General features: G+C 33.2%; 1 protein-coding gene across 1 annotated transcript; it reads right to left on the bottom strand.

The window, feature by feature from the left end:
• Positions 1–3,394: 3,394 nt before the first annotated feature.
• Positions 3,395–17,377, bottom strand: LOC144845119 (uncharacterized). The gene is made up of 4 exons (XM_078702277.1): positions 17,148–17,377; positions 16,462–16,631; positions 5,306–5,387; positions 3,395–4,678 (listed from the first exon to the last, which is right to left on the bottom strand). Exons 1-4 carry the CDS (start codon positions 17,344–17,346, stop codon positions 4,449–4,451), a joined length of 681 nt encoding a protein of 226 aa, XP_078558403.1. The 5' UTR covers positions 17,347–17,377; the 3' UTR covers positions 3,395–4,448.
• Between the last annotated feature and the right edge of the window lie 1,031 nt (positions 17,378–18,408).

Here is an 18,408-nt window from a genome sequence, read left to right as displayed (position 1 = left end):
TCACTATCAACTATTCCTCTAATGGTTTTACTACTGACAAATGTCCATTGAAACCTTGGTTCCCATTAGGACGCAACGCAAAGACGTAGACGCAAGCGTCGAATAGGCTGGTTTCCTGTCGACGTAAGAGGCAGTTTTTCTAACGTCAGTTACGATTGTTACGTCGATTTTACGTAAAGGCTGGTTTCCTGTCGACGTAAGAAGCAGTTTTTCTAACGTCAGTTACGATTGTTACGTCGATTTTACGTAAGAAACCAACATTTGACAGGAAACCGCTTACTTGCGTTGCGTTATTAACGATTCTTACGTAAAGTTGACTTGGAGTCAACTTTACGTAAGCGTAAGAGTCGTAAGCGCAAGATATACAATGGAAAAGGATAGGCCTATTTTTAATAGATACGAAAATACGAATTTCATTAATAAAAGCAGCTTTTTTACAACACCTCTTTACCAAAAAAGGATAAAAATTAGCCCTATATTAAAAACGTACAATTATATTAAAGTTCTTTCTATTCACACTTTTCTTTATTTTATTGACATATTCTCCTTCCGGTAATTAAGTTCATTAACTATTATTTTATTAGGAGAAATGATTCGATGTTTTTAAACAATTTAAACCGGCACTATTTGCTCCATCTGAGTTTTTCTAATCAATGTTTTTGTTGTTTGTGTTGTTATAAGAAGCATGCTATTAGACTCTGATGCAGTAGATGTAATATTAAATATACAGAAGGTAAGATATTTAATAACAATTAATAATAATAATAGTAATAATAATAAAGTTATTAAATAATATTGCCATTCAATATCCCTCCACACTTAATAATAAGAAGCATACAGTAAATACTTGTTAAATAAATTTATTTACAAATACATTCTGCACAATACTATTTTATGGATTAGGCCATTTATATAAATTCTCAAAAATAATAGATGCATACACCATGGCATACAGAATATACAATACCGAAAATCAAACCTTTAACTAAATACTAATTACTTACTTATTAACTAAATACATTTTTAAAAAGCAAACACAAACACTTTTACTGATTACCTTAAGTGATATAGGCCCTACAGTAACTTTCTTTGCATACACTGTGTCACACAATATATATGATACAGGAAATTAAACCTTTAAATAAATCTAAAAAGTTGAATACTAAAACTATAAACATATTTTTAAACTCTGAAACTGTGGTACACTGTACTGTAATTTCTCTCTTTCAGATGGGGCTGAATTAAGGACACAAGTTGATTCAATCTTTCTGGTGTCATTCTTGTATATCTATTTAATAAAGCAAAACAATTTGTAAATGCAACACATACACTTTTAATGTTGATACATTATCAATGTTAATATCAATGTTTTGTTTAATTTTCAGTGGTACTAGAAGCAGACTTTCTGTTCGCATGTAAAAATGTTAATAATAAATAAGTGTGATATTTCCTATGTACTGGGCAGTATTTACTTTGGAATCATTATAGGCCTCATTTTGTGTTTAAAATTTGCTCTGTAAAAATATTTAACATTTTAAAACTAGTGTGTTGAAGCTTTTCAATAATTATTTTAAATCAAAGAAAAATAATTAAACATATTTAAAGTGTTTTTCACTTGTTTTTCTTAAGTTAATGACTAAAAATTTTAATTTTATAGAATTTTCCTGTTAAGCAGCTGAACTACTGTTATTAGTTATAGTTATGTGTACAGTATAGATAACATTTTTAGTTACAAAGATTTAGTTTTTAAACACATTCCAACCAAAAGGGCATGTAAAAGAGAAGTTTCACTGTAGATCATTTTTGTTGCAGTTTAGAAGTTGGAATTATTGTGTAGAGTGTGTAGATCCAATACATTAAAATTTTAAAATGTTTTTTTTTTAAATTTGGCCTATTATATAAAATAAAGTCACACTAAAAAAAAAGAGAGATTTATGCCTAATTTCAAAGCTAGCCTAGGCCTACAGATGGTGGTCCACTTAATTGGCCTAGGCCTAGTACTTGTAGGGCCTAGCCTGTAGGCTAGTATAGGAGGCCTACTACTACTAAGTACTAGGGGCCTAGGCTATATAGTAGGTAGGCCTAAAAAAGGCTTTTAGTAGTAGGCTAGCCTAGGCCTAGTATTACTAAAGTAGGCCTAGGCTAGGCCTACAAGAAGGCTACGGTCTAGGACATTTTTAGTACAGGCCTCTTGCCTATATTACAGTAAAATAGTAGTGGTTATGATGTAGGCCTAGGCCTAGGCATGTTTTATGTAGCTAGTAGGCCTATCTATGTACAGTATATGCCACACAGCATGTATGCCTTTCTAAGCCTAGGCTGCCTACCTGAAAAACAATTGCCTGACATGGGCAACCATCGATCGAGCAAACACGGAAGCGTAAGAAAAAAATTTCAACTTTACGTAACGATCATAAGACGACCGTAAGCGCTTGAAGTTAAAAAAGTCAACTTTACGTAAGGGTCGTTATCGGCTCGTGAGCCTGCGGTTCAGAACGATCAAAACGACGTTCATTTTTGTTCAACTTAACGGAAGAGACGTAACAAATGCAACAATCGTAACAAACGTTAGCATTTCCAAATCTTACGTCGACAGGAAACCAGGCTTTTTAGCTGCTGAAACTGCTAATAATATATCATGACATGCTAAGGGTATAGTTTTGCTTAAGCTGCTAAAACTGCTATTATATTCTAAAATGCTATAAAGTGTTGATTAAGCTGTCAGATTCAGGTCAGTTATACCATAACATATTCACCAATTTACACATCCCTCAAATATGTAATACACTTGGGATTTAAATGAATTTATGGTGAAATTATTATATTTTAAAAACCAATTAATTAATATATTTAATAAAATAAATACGGATTTTTGCCAGGCATTAGGCCTAGATCTAATTTGCCATTAATAACTTAGCTATGATGCTTGAGCTAATAACACACATTTCGCCTCACGGACATTTACGATTAGGCCTATAGGCCTATACTTCCTTTACTTAACATTTTAATTTGTTAACAATTCGCTTTCCGTTAGCGGTCTATAACATTTGTATCTACTCGGCCTAACCAGAAGACAGAGGTGGTATTTATATCATTCGTACCAAAAGTCAAGTATTAATATTTATACCTACCAAGTGTTGCTTTCCATTTAAACTTCTAATCCATTTCATGAGAAGGTTCAATCACGTGTTCTATCATGCAGTAAAATTAATTGTTTACCATTCCTATACGAGGGCAGTTCGTTAATTGAAATTGTAATCCGTGTATCCTTAATACTGGTTGTTTAATAAAATGTAACTCCCACACAGTTTACTGTTTGTAGGTCAAGTGTGATTTGGTCTGTATTTGACCTTCCAGGTAAGTAAGTACGTCAATATGGTGGTTGTTTTTTTTATTAACCTGTGTGATCTTAAGTTATTCATCCATGAGTTGGACATTCTGATTAGCCACTACAATTTAAATAACTAAATAAAATCAAAATATATTACACTCGTCATTAGCTACATTTCGTCATTATTATTCATATTATTAATTCAAAGAAAATAATTTCTCCAACATTCAAATTCAAACTGATATGCCCGCCGAAAGAAAAATGAAATACATAATATTTCGTAATACTTCAGGTGGTACCCCAGACTTCTCATCTCAAATAGTTGGTTTGTAGACGATCTGTTGTGGAAAAACGCTTTTTGAAATCATCTTGCTCTCTTAGTGCTCATTCAATGGCTAATACCGGTACACTATTAGTATTAATACTAGAACTTCTCTGCCCAGAATTTTGACCATAGTTCACAACAATAAATACTGCACAGCCTGTTATTATTTTCATATTCATTCCAAGGAAACGTATAGAAAAATGAGACCAGAAATGGCCTTATTGACTTTGACCTTGTATTTAAATATTTATTGGTCACAGAAAGACACAATTGTACAAAGTCTTCCTTTAAGGAAATATGCTTATTTTTGGTGTAGGCCTAACAAACATTTTATTATTTTGTACAATAGTTAAAGAATAACCGGTATACCATGGTCATTATTTGAACCACTTTCTAGTAACTTTTGTATCTGTATTTTTGGCTATATAGTATGAGCAATGATTGTTGGAATGGCGCTATACAAATGGAATTATTATTAATATTATAGTAATAAGTGTAACAACAGATGCAACAACATATTTATATCGGTGTAATACTGTATAACATTTTAGATCCTCTTTGGGATTTAGCGTATGTTTTTCTCATTTTAGGAAAATGTAATCCCTAAAATTGGTAGTTCATAAGCACTCATGCCAATCGAAAAGCTCAGAGGACATGTGATGAACATGAAAATGAAAGCTATTCATTCTTTGTGCAGTGGAAAGGGTAGCGCAATTTTTTTATTCCAAGAAATGTTGGATTCTCGCGAACAAATTTCGGCTTTACATGTACTTTGATATGCCTTTGTTATATTTATTTTGTTGAGTTATCTGTAAGATCATGTTTGTCTAAATCATCTTCACTATCTTCATCAATGGTATCCTCTTGTTTGCCCTTCAAGTCCAGATCGGCACTGAACATGCGCATGTCGTAGACATTCATTCTCTGAGACTGATCATCAAATACAGGACCAAGGGTCCAAAGCTTTTCAAGTTCATAGATTTCTCTGGTCTCTTCAAGCATGAAATGAAGAACGACGTTTCCTAAAAAAAAATACAAATCTCATTAGGGCCTTTATTAAAGACATGATATTTTTTCATTTATATTGTTTATTTTTCTGGGGAAAAAACTATGGGAAAAAAATAAAACTTTGAGTAGGCTATTTGGAATTTTTAATAAAGTTACGGTATATATTTCACAGGAAAAAAACACAACCCAACAAATATTATGATTTGAATTCCATATAATCAAATTCTGGTTGACTATTTTTGTCTACACATTATGGTTTTATCAGGTTTATTTTTTCTGATCTAATTTTTTTGTCAAAATGAATAAAAATTATGTGACATTACGATGGTCTATTTAACAACAAAAAATGTTTTTATATTATTTTTTTCAGGGGGACAATATTTCTTTCATAGATTGAAAATGAATAAAGCAAAATTGTGACAAATGGAATGATAAGTCTCGCATAACAACCTTGAATTTGCGCGCGCACATACCCCTTCATTTTGTGGCTTCTAATCTGTCAATGCACAACTCTTCATATATGGCACTGTACAAAATATATTTATAGCATCCGCCATTATTTGGCATATTTGGCTTTCATAAATTCTCCCACAAATTCAATTTTTCAACTTGGGAAGCTATGTATTTATTATGGTAATTACCAAAATCAATGCACATCCAATCATCTGTGTTTTTGCCTTCAATTGTTAGAAAGGGATGGTTTTCTGATTTCATCTCTTTATACTAAAAGAAAAAGATAAAAACATTATTATCAACTTTGCTCCATTTGCACCTTTGTTGTTAATATTATTTATTTAGCATGAATGCCAGGCTTGAGAGTGTGTTAAGTGAGTTTAAGTCCAGCCAGGGAACATCTTATTCCCAACTATACACACTACAGAGCAGGCTCCAGACACAATAATACTACATCTCCAGTAATTCAATTTGTAAAGTTGACACACAATTTACAGTTACAAAAAAGTTTTTAACTGTATGTAAAACTCTTTTAAAAAAAGAAATACTGTAGTATAAAAATAAATAAAAGCAATAATATGAACTAGACATAACTCGTCACTTTGACGAGTTAGTTATCCGCACAACGACAAACGCCACGTGCACGTCATACGTTGGAATATTGCACACAGATAAAGATTATGGCATTATGACAAGAACTGAAGAATATGATATGCTGTTAGTGCTGAATTCTGTCAATTTGTGTCATATAGTATATACATGCAAACAGTATAATCTGTATACATATTACATACAGTGTAGAATAGGTGAAATTACGGGACCCGCCATTTATTCCAATTTTTAACATGGCGACGGTATCAAAATGAAACACTTAAATAGCAATTTCTGAAGGAAATTATCTCAGGAACAACATATTAACGTGTAGAAGAAATTTGAATACATAAAATATAGATGCGCACCCTTTTAAATGTGATGAACTATTACGCAAAATATGAAAATACGACTTTTTTTATTCAACTGGCCATATGATGACGTCACAACATCCGATTGGCAAAATGTTTACATGAATTCGTATCTACAATCCAATAGCTTCCAGAAAACGTTTTAATCGTGATTATCACATTTTATTCTTACGAGCTATTACAGATTAAAATTTACTGTATAGATGAAATTAATGACCCACGTAATTAAAATTTTTAGGCATGATGACGTCATAAAAATTAAAATATTTTTATCTCATGCTAAAGAAAGTTGATTGACCTACACAATATATAAATTTAGGAGAAAAAGGAATACTGTTAAGCGTGATGCGCTCCGTTGAATGTGATGAGCAATAACGAAAGAGACAAAAATCCTATATTTTACATTCGTGTGGCCATACGATGACGTCACAATGTTTTTTTAGCCTTATCGATGCATGATCCGATATCTACAACTCATCAACTTCTAGATTTTGTAATAAAAATAAACGGTTCACGGTTGACTTTATAAACTATGACTGTTTAAAAAAAGACATTATTTTGACGATTTTTAAAGCTTTTAAATAAAAAACGCGCACGAATTGTCTAATTCAACGTGTTCGTGTGGCGTTATTTAAACTGGAAAAGATCTAAATTGTTTTCAAAATTACTAGGAAAGGCTTGAAAAATATAATTCAAGAGAAAAAAATATGTTTTTAACGCTACGTGCGCACCAAGCGCGTAAAAAATTGGGAATTTTTGACATGCTCAAAATGACAAGAAACGCGTAAAAAGTTGATTAGAAATTTATTTTGCGCATTTTGAAATTTTAAATGCGCGTGCGCACGTAACTTCTTGTGAAACATGCCATTTTTAATCCGTAGAAAGTTTGCCCTTGATATGACTTAAATTTTGTCAAAGTGTCAATACTAAATGACTTTTGGTTTTTAATCTATGATCAATCATTGAAATTCATAAAATTGCGCGTAAGTCACGTTGCGCAACTATGACGTCATTCAAAAATAGGAGGTGCACAACTTCACGTAAATGCCCATATGCTGTCAAAGTTATGAAATGTTATGTTTACACATTTTAGAGAAACGCGACTCACAAAAAGGAAGGAAGGAAAGAAGAATAATACAGAAAAACTAGATTTGAACTCGTCACTTTGACGAGTTCGGGTTATCCGCGCAAACGCAACATGCACATACTTAACTATATGAACCTCGACAATTATTATGCCATCCTATGACATGAAATAAATATGTTTACAGTGCTGAATTGTACCTATTATGTAGCATACACCATTACAGTATTTTACAGAATAAACTGTATTATGTTATATACAGTGTAGCATAGACGAAATTACGAGACCCATCTTTTAAATCCAATTATTAACACGATGACATCATCAAATTGACATATAAAGATAACAATTTTAGAAGATAATTATCTAAATAATTAAATTAAAACAAATTTGAAGAATTTTGGGCACGAAAAAGTGAGATGCGCTCTCGTTTAAACGCAATGAACTTTTACGCAAGAGATGAAAATATGACTTTTTGAATTCAACTGGCCATATGATGACGTCACAGCATCTGATTGGCAAAATATTCACATCAATTTGTATCTACAATCCAATAGCTTCCAGAAAACGTTTTAATCATGATTATCACTTTTTATTATGACGAGCTATAACAGATTGAACTTTACTGTAGGCCTAAAGATGAAAATAAGTGACCACCGTTATTTACGTTTTTAGACATGATGACGTTATAAAAATTAAAATATTTTTAATTCATGCAAAAGATAGTTGATTGACGTAGACAATTTTAAAATTTCGGGAGAGAAATGGAATACGTATAAGCGAGATGCGCTTTGTTGAATGTGATGAGCAATAACGAAAGAGTAAAAAATCCTATATTTTACATTCGTGTGGCCATACGATGACGTCATAACATCCGAGTGGTAAAGGTTCTGCATGAATTCATATCTACAACATATCTGCTTCTATATTAATTTAAAAAAATTGGGGGTAACGGTTGATCCTGAGGAGCTATAATAGATTCAAAATAGGCATAATTTTGACAAAATTTTGTCACTTTTGCAACTAAAACGCGCGCAAATGGTCTAAATCAACGTGTTCGTATGACATCATTTTAATTTGAAATTATGTCAATCTTTTTTAAAATGACTAGGAAAGGCTGTAAAATCATAATTCAAGAGAAAAACACATGATTTTCATGCTCCGTGCGCACCTTACGCGTACATTTTTTCGCGCGCGTGGGAATTTTTGACATGCTCAAAATGTCATGATCAGCGTAGAAAGTTGATTAGAAATTAATTTTGCGCATTTTGAAATTTTAAATGCGCGTGCGCGCGTAACTTCTTGTGAAACATGCCATTTTTAATCCATAGAAAGTTTGCCCTTGATATGACTTAAATTTTTACCAAGTGTCAATACAAAATGACTTTTAGTTTATAATCTATGACCTATCATTGAAATTCATAAAATTGCGCGTAACTTACGCTGCGCGACTCTAACGTCATTAAAAATATGGAGGTGCACAACTTCAGGTAAATGTCCATATAATGACAAAGTTATACAAAAGATATATTTACAAGCAATAGGGGATATGCGACGCACAAAAATCCGGGAAAGAAAGAAGAATAACAAAGAAGATGAAGATGAAAAAAAAGATATTTACAATCACATGGGTTATCCGCAACTAAGTTGCGGATAACCAACTAGATTTGAACTCGTCACTTTGACGAGTTCGGGTTATCCGCGCAAACGCAACATGCACATACGTTTAAAATATATGAACGCCGACAATTATTATGCCATCTTATGACATGAATTAAATATGTTTACAGTGCTGAATTGTACCTATTTTGTAGCATACAGCATATTACAGTATTTACAGAATACATTGTATGTTATATACAGTGCAGCATAGACGAAATTTCGAGACCCATCTTTTAAATCCAATTATTAATAAGATGACGTCATCAAATTGACATATAAAGATAACAATTTTTGAAGATAATTATCTAAATAATTACATTAATACAAATTTGAAGAATTTTGAGCACGTAAAAGTGAGATGCGCTCTCGTTTAAATGCAATGAACTTTTACGCAAGAGATGAAAATATGACTTTTTGAATTCAACTGGCCATATGATGACGTCACAACATCTGTTTGGCAAAATATTCACATGAATTTGTATCTACAATCCAATAGCTTCCAGAAAACGTTTTAATCATGATTATCACTTTTTATTCTGACGAGTTATAACAGATTGAAATTTACTGTAAAGATGAAAATAGGTGACCCACGTTATTTACATTTTTAGACATGATGACGTCATAAAAATTAAAATATTTTTAACTCATGCGAAAGATAGTTGATTGACCTAGACAGTATTAAAATATATGAGGAAATGGAATACGTATGAGCGAGATGCGCTCTATTTAATGTAATGAGCAATAACGAAACAGTCAAAAATCCAATATTTTACATTCGTGTGGCCATACGATGACGTCATAACATCCGAGGGGTAAAGATTCTGCATGAATTCATATCTACAACATATCTGCTTCTATATTAAATTAAAAAAATTGGGGGTAACGGTTGATCCTGAGGAGCTATAATAGATTCAAAATAGGCATAATTTTGACAAAATTTTGTCACTTTTGCAACTAAAGCGCGCGCAACTGGTCTAAATCAACGTGTTCGTATGACGTCATTTTAATTTGAAATGATGTAAATCTTTTTTAAAATGACTAAGAAAGGCTGTAAAAACATAATTCAAGAAAAAAACACATGATTTTCATGCTCCGTGCGCACCTTACGCGTAATTTTTTTCGCGCGCGTGGGAATTTTTGACATGTTTAAATTGTCATGATCAGCGTAGAAAGTTGATTAGAAATTAATTTTGCGCATTTTTAAATTTTAAATGCGCGTGCGCGCGTAACTTCTTGTGAAACATGTCATTTTTAATCCATAGAAAGTTTGCCCTTGATATGACTTAAATTTTCACTAAGTGTCAAAACAAAATGACTTTTGGTTTATAATCTATGATCAATCATTGAAATTCATAAAATCGTGCGTAACTTATGTTGCGCGACTCTAACGTCATATAACGAAGTTTCTTGCACATCTACAGCTACAGGTCAATCAGGACAAAGTTATACAAAGTTATGTTCACAAGCAATAGGGGATATGCGACGCACAAAATCCGGGAAAGAAAGAAGAATAACAAAGAAGAAGATGAAAAAAAAGATATTTACAATCACATGGGTTATCCGCAACTAAGTTGCGGATAACCAACTAGATTTGAACTCGTCACTTTGACGAGTTCGGGTTATCCGCGCAAACACAACATGCACATACTTTAAACTATATGAACTTCGACAATTGTTATGCCATCCTATGACATGAATTAAGTATGTAATGTGATGAGCTATGACGAAAGATACAAAAATCTTAAATTTTATATTCGCGTGGCCATATGATGACGTCACAATGTCCGGTTAGCCATATTAATACATGATCTGATATCTACAACTCATCAACTTCCAGAAAATGTCATCCACAAAAAGTTGACCGTGCAGTTTAGAAATTACGACTGTTTAAAAAAAGGCATAATTTTGACGAATTTTTGAACTTTTTCATCAAAAACGCGTGCAAATTGTCCAATTCGACATGCTCGTATGACGTAACTTTAAGTCAAAATTGTTTAAAAGTTGGTAAAATGACTAGAAGAGGCTGGAAAAACATAAATCACGCGAAAAAATAATGTTTTTAATGCTACGTGCGCACCGCACACGTAAAAATTTGCGCATGCGTGGGAATTTTTGACATGCTTAAAATGACATGAAACGCGTAGAAAGTTGATTAGAAATTAATTTTGCGCATTTTGAAATTTTAAATGCGCGTGCGCGCGTAACTTTGTTTAAAACACGCAATTTTTTTTCAACAGAAAGTTAGCGTGTGATATAAATTAAACTTTGGCAAAGTTTCACTTTAAAATGTTATTTGGTTTTTGACATATGTTAAATACGAGAAAATCGTTAAATCGCGCGTACGTCACGTTGCGCAATTGTAAACATCATGAAAAGCTTCGCTTGACGACGTTACATAAATGTCAAAATGTTAACAAAATGTTATGTTTGCAAGTTTTAGAGAAAAGCGTTACACAAAAATCATACAGAAAGAAAGAAGAGAAATAACTAGATTTATTTATAATAGATAATATTAAAATCTCGGAGAAAATGGAAGACGGATAAGCGTGATGTGCTCCATTGAATGTGATGAGCAATAACGAAAGAGACAAAAATCCTATTTTTTACATTTGTGTGGCCATACGATGACGTCACAACATCCGTAAGGAAAAAATTCTGCATGAATTCATATCTACAACATATCTGCTTACATATTAAGTTAAAAAACTCGGGGGTAACGGTTGATCCTGAGGAGCTATAATAGATTCAAAATAGGCATAATTTTGACAATATTTTGTAACTTTTGCAACTAAAACGCATGCAAATGGTCTAAATCAACGTGTACGTATGACGTCATTTTAATTTGAAATGATGTCAATCTTTTTAAAAATGACTAGGAAAGGCTGGAAAATCACAATTTAATAGAAAAAAACATGATTTTCATGCTGCGTGCGCACTGCACGCGTAAAATTGTTCGAGCGCGTGGGAAATTTTGACATGCGCAAAATGTCATGAATGGCGTAAAAAGTTGATTAGAAATTAATTTTGCGCATTTTAAAATTTTAAATGCGCGTGCGCGCGTAACTTCTTGTAAAACACGCCATTTTTAGTTAACTAAAAGTTTGCCCTTGATATGACTTAAATTTTCATAAAGGGTAAAAAAAAAATTACGCTTGGTTTTTAAGCTATGATCAATCATTAAAAATCATAAAATCGCGCGTAAGTCACGTTGCGCAACTCTGACGTCACTCAAAATAGGAGGTGCACAACTTCACGTAAATGCCCACATGTTGTAAAAGTTATGAAATGTTATGTTTACACATTTTAGAGATATAATAATACGTGAGCCACAAAAAAACGGGAAAGAAATAAGAACTAGACATGAAACTCGTCACTTTGACGAGTTAGTTATCCGCTCGACAAACGCCACGTGCACGTCATACGTTGGAATGTTGCACACAGAAAAAGATTATGGCATTATGACCTGAACTGATGAATATGATATGGTGTTAGTGCTAAATTCTGTCTATTTTGTGTCATATAGTATATACATTTTAAAGTACACAGTAAATCTGTATACACGTAATTTAAATTTTTAGGCATGATGATGTCATAAAAATTAAATATTTTTAACTCATGCATAAGATAATTGATTGACCTAGACAATATTAAAATCTCGGAGAAAAAGGAATACAGAAAGGCGTGATGCGCTCCATTGAATATGGTGAGCAATAACGAAAGAGACAAAAATCCTATATTTTACATTCGTGTGGCCATACGATGACGTCACAATGACCGGTTAGCCATATTGATTCATGATCCGATTTCTACAACTCATCAACTTCCAGAATATGTAATTAAAAAAAAGTTCACCTCGTTGTTTAGAATCTATGACTGTTTAAAAAAAGGCATAATGTTGACAAATTTTTTAACTTTTTCATAAAAAACGCACGTAAAGTATCCAATTCAATGTGCCCGTATGACGTAATTGTAAGTCGAAATTGTTTTAAAATTGGTAAAATTACTATAAAAGGCTGGAAAAACATAATTCAATAAAAAAAAATACTTTTAGCACTACGTGCGCACCACGCGCATAAAATTGTTCGCGCGTGTGGGAAATTTTGACATGCTCAAAATGTCATGATCAGCGTAGAAAGTTGATTAAAAATTAATTTTGCGCATTTTGAATTTTAAATGCGCGTGCGCGCGTAACTTTGTGTAAAACAAGCAATTTTTTTTCCACAGAAAGTTAGCGCATGATATAAATTAAACTTTTGCTAAGTTTCAATTTAAATTGTTATATGGTTTTAAATCTATGTTAAATACGCGAAATTCATAAAATCGCGCGTAAGTCACGTTGCGCATTTCTGACGTCATTCACAATCGGAGGTGCACAACTTCACGTGAATGCCCATATGTTGACAAAGTTATGAAATGTTATGTTTACACGTTTTTTAGATACGCGAGACACAAAAATAGAGGAGAAATGCGCGTGCGCGCATAACGTCTTGTAAAACATGCCATTTTTAATCCACAAAAAGTTTGCCCTTGATATGACTTAAATTTTCACAAAGTGTCAAAACAAATTTATGCTTGGTTTTTAGTCTATAATCAATCATAAAAAATCATAAAATCGCACGTAAGTCACGTTGCGCAACTCTGACGTCATTCAAAAATAGGAGGTGCACAACTTCACGTAAATGCCCATATGTTGACAAAGTTATGAAATGTTATGTTTACAAGTTTTTGAGATACGTGAGACACAAAAATGAGGGAGAAAGAAATAAGAAAAAAAAAAAAAAAAAAAAAAAGTAACAGGACGATTACAAGGAGTTATCCGCTACTAAGCGGATAACTATAACTAATAATACAGAAAAAAAAAAATATTGATCCACTACAATAACAAGGAGTTATCCGCTACTAAGCGGATAACTAAAAAGAAACGTGACAATAACAAGGGTTATCCGCAACTAAGTTGCGGATAAACAAAAAAAATATTGATCCACTACAATCACAAGGAGTTATCCGCTACTAAGCGGATAACTAAAAAAAGAAACGTGACAATAACAAGGGTTATCCGCAACTAAGTTGCGGATAACCAACTAGATTTGAACTCGTCACTTTGACGAGTATGGGTTATCCGCGCAAACGCAACATGCACATACTTTAAACTATATGAACTTTGACAATTGTTATGCCATCCTATGACATAAATTAAGTATGTTTACAGTGTTGAATTGTACCTATTTTGTAGCATACAGCATATTACAGTATTTACAGAATACATTGTATGTTATATACAGTGTAGCACAGACGAAATTACGAGACCCATCTATTAAATCCAATTATTAACACGATGACGTCATCAAATTTTCATTTCATTTCAAAAGACATTTATTTTCCTCCATAGCAATACAGTACAAAATAATAAACAAAAATGGTAAGGAATATAAAAAATGAAATAGATGTTTGTTGGATAAAACAACAGAAAAGTGAATTTAAGAAAATTGGCTATGGAGGAAGGCATAATCCCGAGAAGATGAGGAAATCTTGTGCTGGGTATGCCTATGCAAATAAAATGGATAATTGAATAAGAGTGGAAATAAAGAGAAATTGACATATAACGATAACAATTTTTGAAGATAATTATCTAAATAATTACATTAATACAAATTTGAAGAATTTTGGGCACGTAAAAGAGAGATGCGCTCTCGTTTAAACGCAATGAACTTTTACGCAAGAGATGAAAATATGACTTTTTGAATTCAACTGGCCATATGATGACGTCATGACATCAGATAGACAAAATTTGTATATGAATTCATATCTACAATTCAACAACTTCTATAATAAGTTTTTATCATGCGTGTCACTTTTTATTCTGACGAGCTATAACAGATTAAAATTTACTGTAAAGATAAAAATAAGTGACCCATGTTATTTACATTTTTAGACATGATGACGTCATAAAAATTAAAAAAAATTTAACTCATGCGAAAGACAGTTGATTGACGTAGACAATATTATAATCTCAGGGGAAATGTAATACGTATAAGAGAGATGCGTTCTTTTGAATGTGATGAGCAATAACGAAAGAGACAAAAATCCTATATTTTACATGCGTGTGGCCATACGATGACGTCATAACATCCGAGAGGTAAAAATTCTGCATGAAATCATTTCTACAATTTATCTTCTTGCATAATAAGTTAAAAAATTGGGGGTCACCTTTGATCCTGAAGAGCTATAATAGATTCAAAATAGGCATTATTTTGACAATATTTTATAACTTTTTAAACTAAAACGCACGCAAATGGTCTAAATCAACGTGTTCGTATGACGTCATTTTAATTTGAAATTATTATTATTTCTTTTTGAAAATGACTAGGAAAGGCTGGAAAATCACAATTCAAGAGAAAAAACATGATTTTCATGCTCCGTGCGCATCTTACGCATAAAATTTTTCGCGCGCGGGAATTTTTGACATGCTCAAAATGTCATGATCAGCGCAGAAAGTTGATTAGAAATTAATTTTGCGCATTTTGAAACTTTAAATGCGCGTGCGCGCGTAACTTCTTGTAAAACATGCCATTTTTAATCCATAGAAAGTTTGCCCTTGATATGACTTAAATATTCACCAAATGTCAATACAAAATGACTTTTATTTTTTATCTTATGATCAATCATCATCATCAGCGCGTAAGTCACGTTGCGCAACTCTGACGTCATTCAAAATATGGAGGTGCACAACTTCAGGTAAATGTCCATATAATGACAAAGTTATACAAAAGATATATTCACAAGCAATAGGGGATATGCTGCTCACAAAAATCCAGGAAAGAAAGAAGAACAAAGATGATGAAAAAAAAAGATATTTACAATCACATGGGTTATCCTAAGTAAGTAATAACTAAGTTGCGGATAACCAAAAATATTGATCCCATACAATAACAAGGAGTTATCCGCTCTACCAAGCGGATAACTAATTATATCGAAGAAAATAAGTCCCACGAACTGTAGGGGGCACGTACCAAACAAGCCCTCCTTTCCCTTGTATCTTACTGTTGGTTATTACAATGCAAAGCAATAATATGAATTATATCGAAGAAAACCGTTGGTATAAGCCCCACGAACTGTAGGGGGCACATACCAAACAAGCTCTCCTTTCCCTTCTATCTTACTGTCGGTTATTACAATGCAAAGGATTGGACATTTGGTTAAGTTCAGCACTTTACGAGGCCAGGCGGTTAAGACAGTGGAAGGAACGTAATCCATAGCCTTTATTATGACAAGGGTAACTTCATAGTTCTGGTGGTAGAACAAGTCTTCTCAGATAAGGACTATAAACTGTAGGTCCAATGTACACATCTAGCTCTTGTGCACCTACTACATCTTTCGAGATGATATAGGGCTCACTGTTGTGGATAGACAAAATAGCGCCGTAATTGGCAGAACAGACATGACGTGGGGAAAAGTGTAACTCCACAGCGCATTGGGACGAAATAGTGTTTGTGGAATGCACTAAATAAATATAATAGTAACATTAAATTAATTTGACATTTATTACGTCCTTTGCTACGGCCTCCCCCAATTTCAAAATGACAGATCTGCCACTGTGAAAGAGGGAGATAGAGAGAGATAAAGAGATTTTAAATACCCTTTTATTAAAATGTTCTGCCATGGCCTTCAAATGCCTTGTTGATCGTCCAGTCGACAACACCATGTAATCTGCATACCTGATTTTTTTTGGTAGTTGGATTACACAAACATCCCTAGCATTCTCTTCTTCTAACATCTCTACCATCTCTCCAATGTTAAATACATAATCTATAGTTAGTCATTTCATTAAAATTAATTTTTTTTAGGGATGTCGTAACAGTATGCCTAGACAAAATTTAAAAGAAACTCATTTGTAGCAATGATTATTAATTGATAATCTGTCATCGGAGTAGGAAAAATAGTTTATTTATTTTTTAGATCCAATTGAATAGGACTTTTTTACCATATGGAAGACATCTTCAAACGATGACAAACAATGAGGCAGTGGGAAGCATAACCAAAAAAAATAACATTGGGCTGGCCTAGTGAGGCGAGCTATTTCCAGACAAGTTACTTATTACAAATTTGTAATTCCTTATCAACGGACAGTCTATGGACATAATTTTTACTTTAAAATGTTCTTAAAAGATTAGCCTCATCATTGTGTATCAAAGACAAAACACATGGCATCGATGAAGATGTCTTCCGTATCGTGTAAAAGGCATAGGCCTATTATTATTATACTGTAGTGTAACTATATACAATGATATTTTGTTTTTCAGGAGGACAATACTGTTTTAATACCTTTATCCAGACTCAAGTCTGAAAGTTCTGAGACTTGATGTTGGTCAGGGCATAACACCTTGTTCTTCTCGCCAGGACTTTTAATTCTGTCACTTCTATTTAACATAGGTTCAAAGCCTAATAAGTTCTCCTTTATTATTGTTTTTTCCTCTTCTGTAATAAGTTCAGGTTGTTCAAAATCTGTCCACAATTCTTGCATCAAAGATTTTGCTTCTGGGTCATTTTGAAACCTTTCTACCAAATTTTTGTCAGTTGAGTCAAATCTCTCATTATTATTGAATAATAACTGATTATTAATACTAATAAAGGAATTCTTATGTAATTGTCCACATAATCGGCTACTTAAAAGTTTAGGCCTAGTTTTAATTTCGGTGATATTTTTCCTGAACGAGAATGAGATCAATCTAGGCCTAGGCCTGATTCGGCCAGTCAAACCTGTAGCTGACTCAACGGATAAAAGTGCTTTTCTTTCCCACACATTTGATAGCAAATTCAAATAGGAACCGACAACCGGGCCTACACTTCTACAACAAAGTCCACAAGTTTGTTGAGCAACCAAGGTATGCATAACTGAACTGAATTTCAAGTTTGTATTACCAACATTAAAAAACGTTCACATTTGAAGTATTTAAAACAATAAAAATGATGTCTAAACATTGAGCGAACTCGACTCGACCGCGCATGTTTTTTGTAGGTACGTGAGTATGGAACGCCTCCTCTGCCTTCAGTTCACATTTATCATGCAGTACACACCAATGGTCATGCAGTACACACCAATGGTCATGCAGTACACACCAATGGTCATGCAGTACACACCAATCGTCATGCAGTACACACCAAACATCATTCAGTACACACCAATCGTCATGCAGTACACACCAAACATCATGCAGTACACACCAAACGTCATGCAGTACACACCAATCGTCATGCAGTACACACCAATGGTCATGCAGTACACACCAAACATCATGCAGTACACACCAAACATCATGCAGTACACACCAATCGTCATGCAGTACACACCAATCGTCATGCAGTCAAATATTGCGTAATTTATACCGCCACCTATCGACAAAATCGAATATCACGTGACGTTTATTAGACGGCTGTAAAACTAAGGCTATTCAAACTGTATACTACAGCAACTCACGCTGTCTACTACTACAACGCACGTGCTTTATGACTAAAATGGCTGGCAAAACTATTAAAGAAATCTTGGAATCTATAGGACGTAGGCGCGGCTAGGAGGCCATTGTAA

Source organism: Antedon bifida, chromosome 1 (assembly GCF_963402885.1).
Source record: "Antedon bifida chromosome 1, ecAntBifi1.1, whole genome shotgun sequence".
In the NCBI taxonomy this organism is placed as follows: domain Eukaryota; kingdom Metazoa; phylum Echinodermata; class Crinoidea; order Comatulida; family Antedonidae; genus Antedon; species Antedon bifida.
This window is presented reverse-complemented; position numbering and strand designations above follow the sequence as displayed.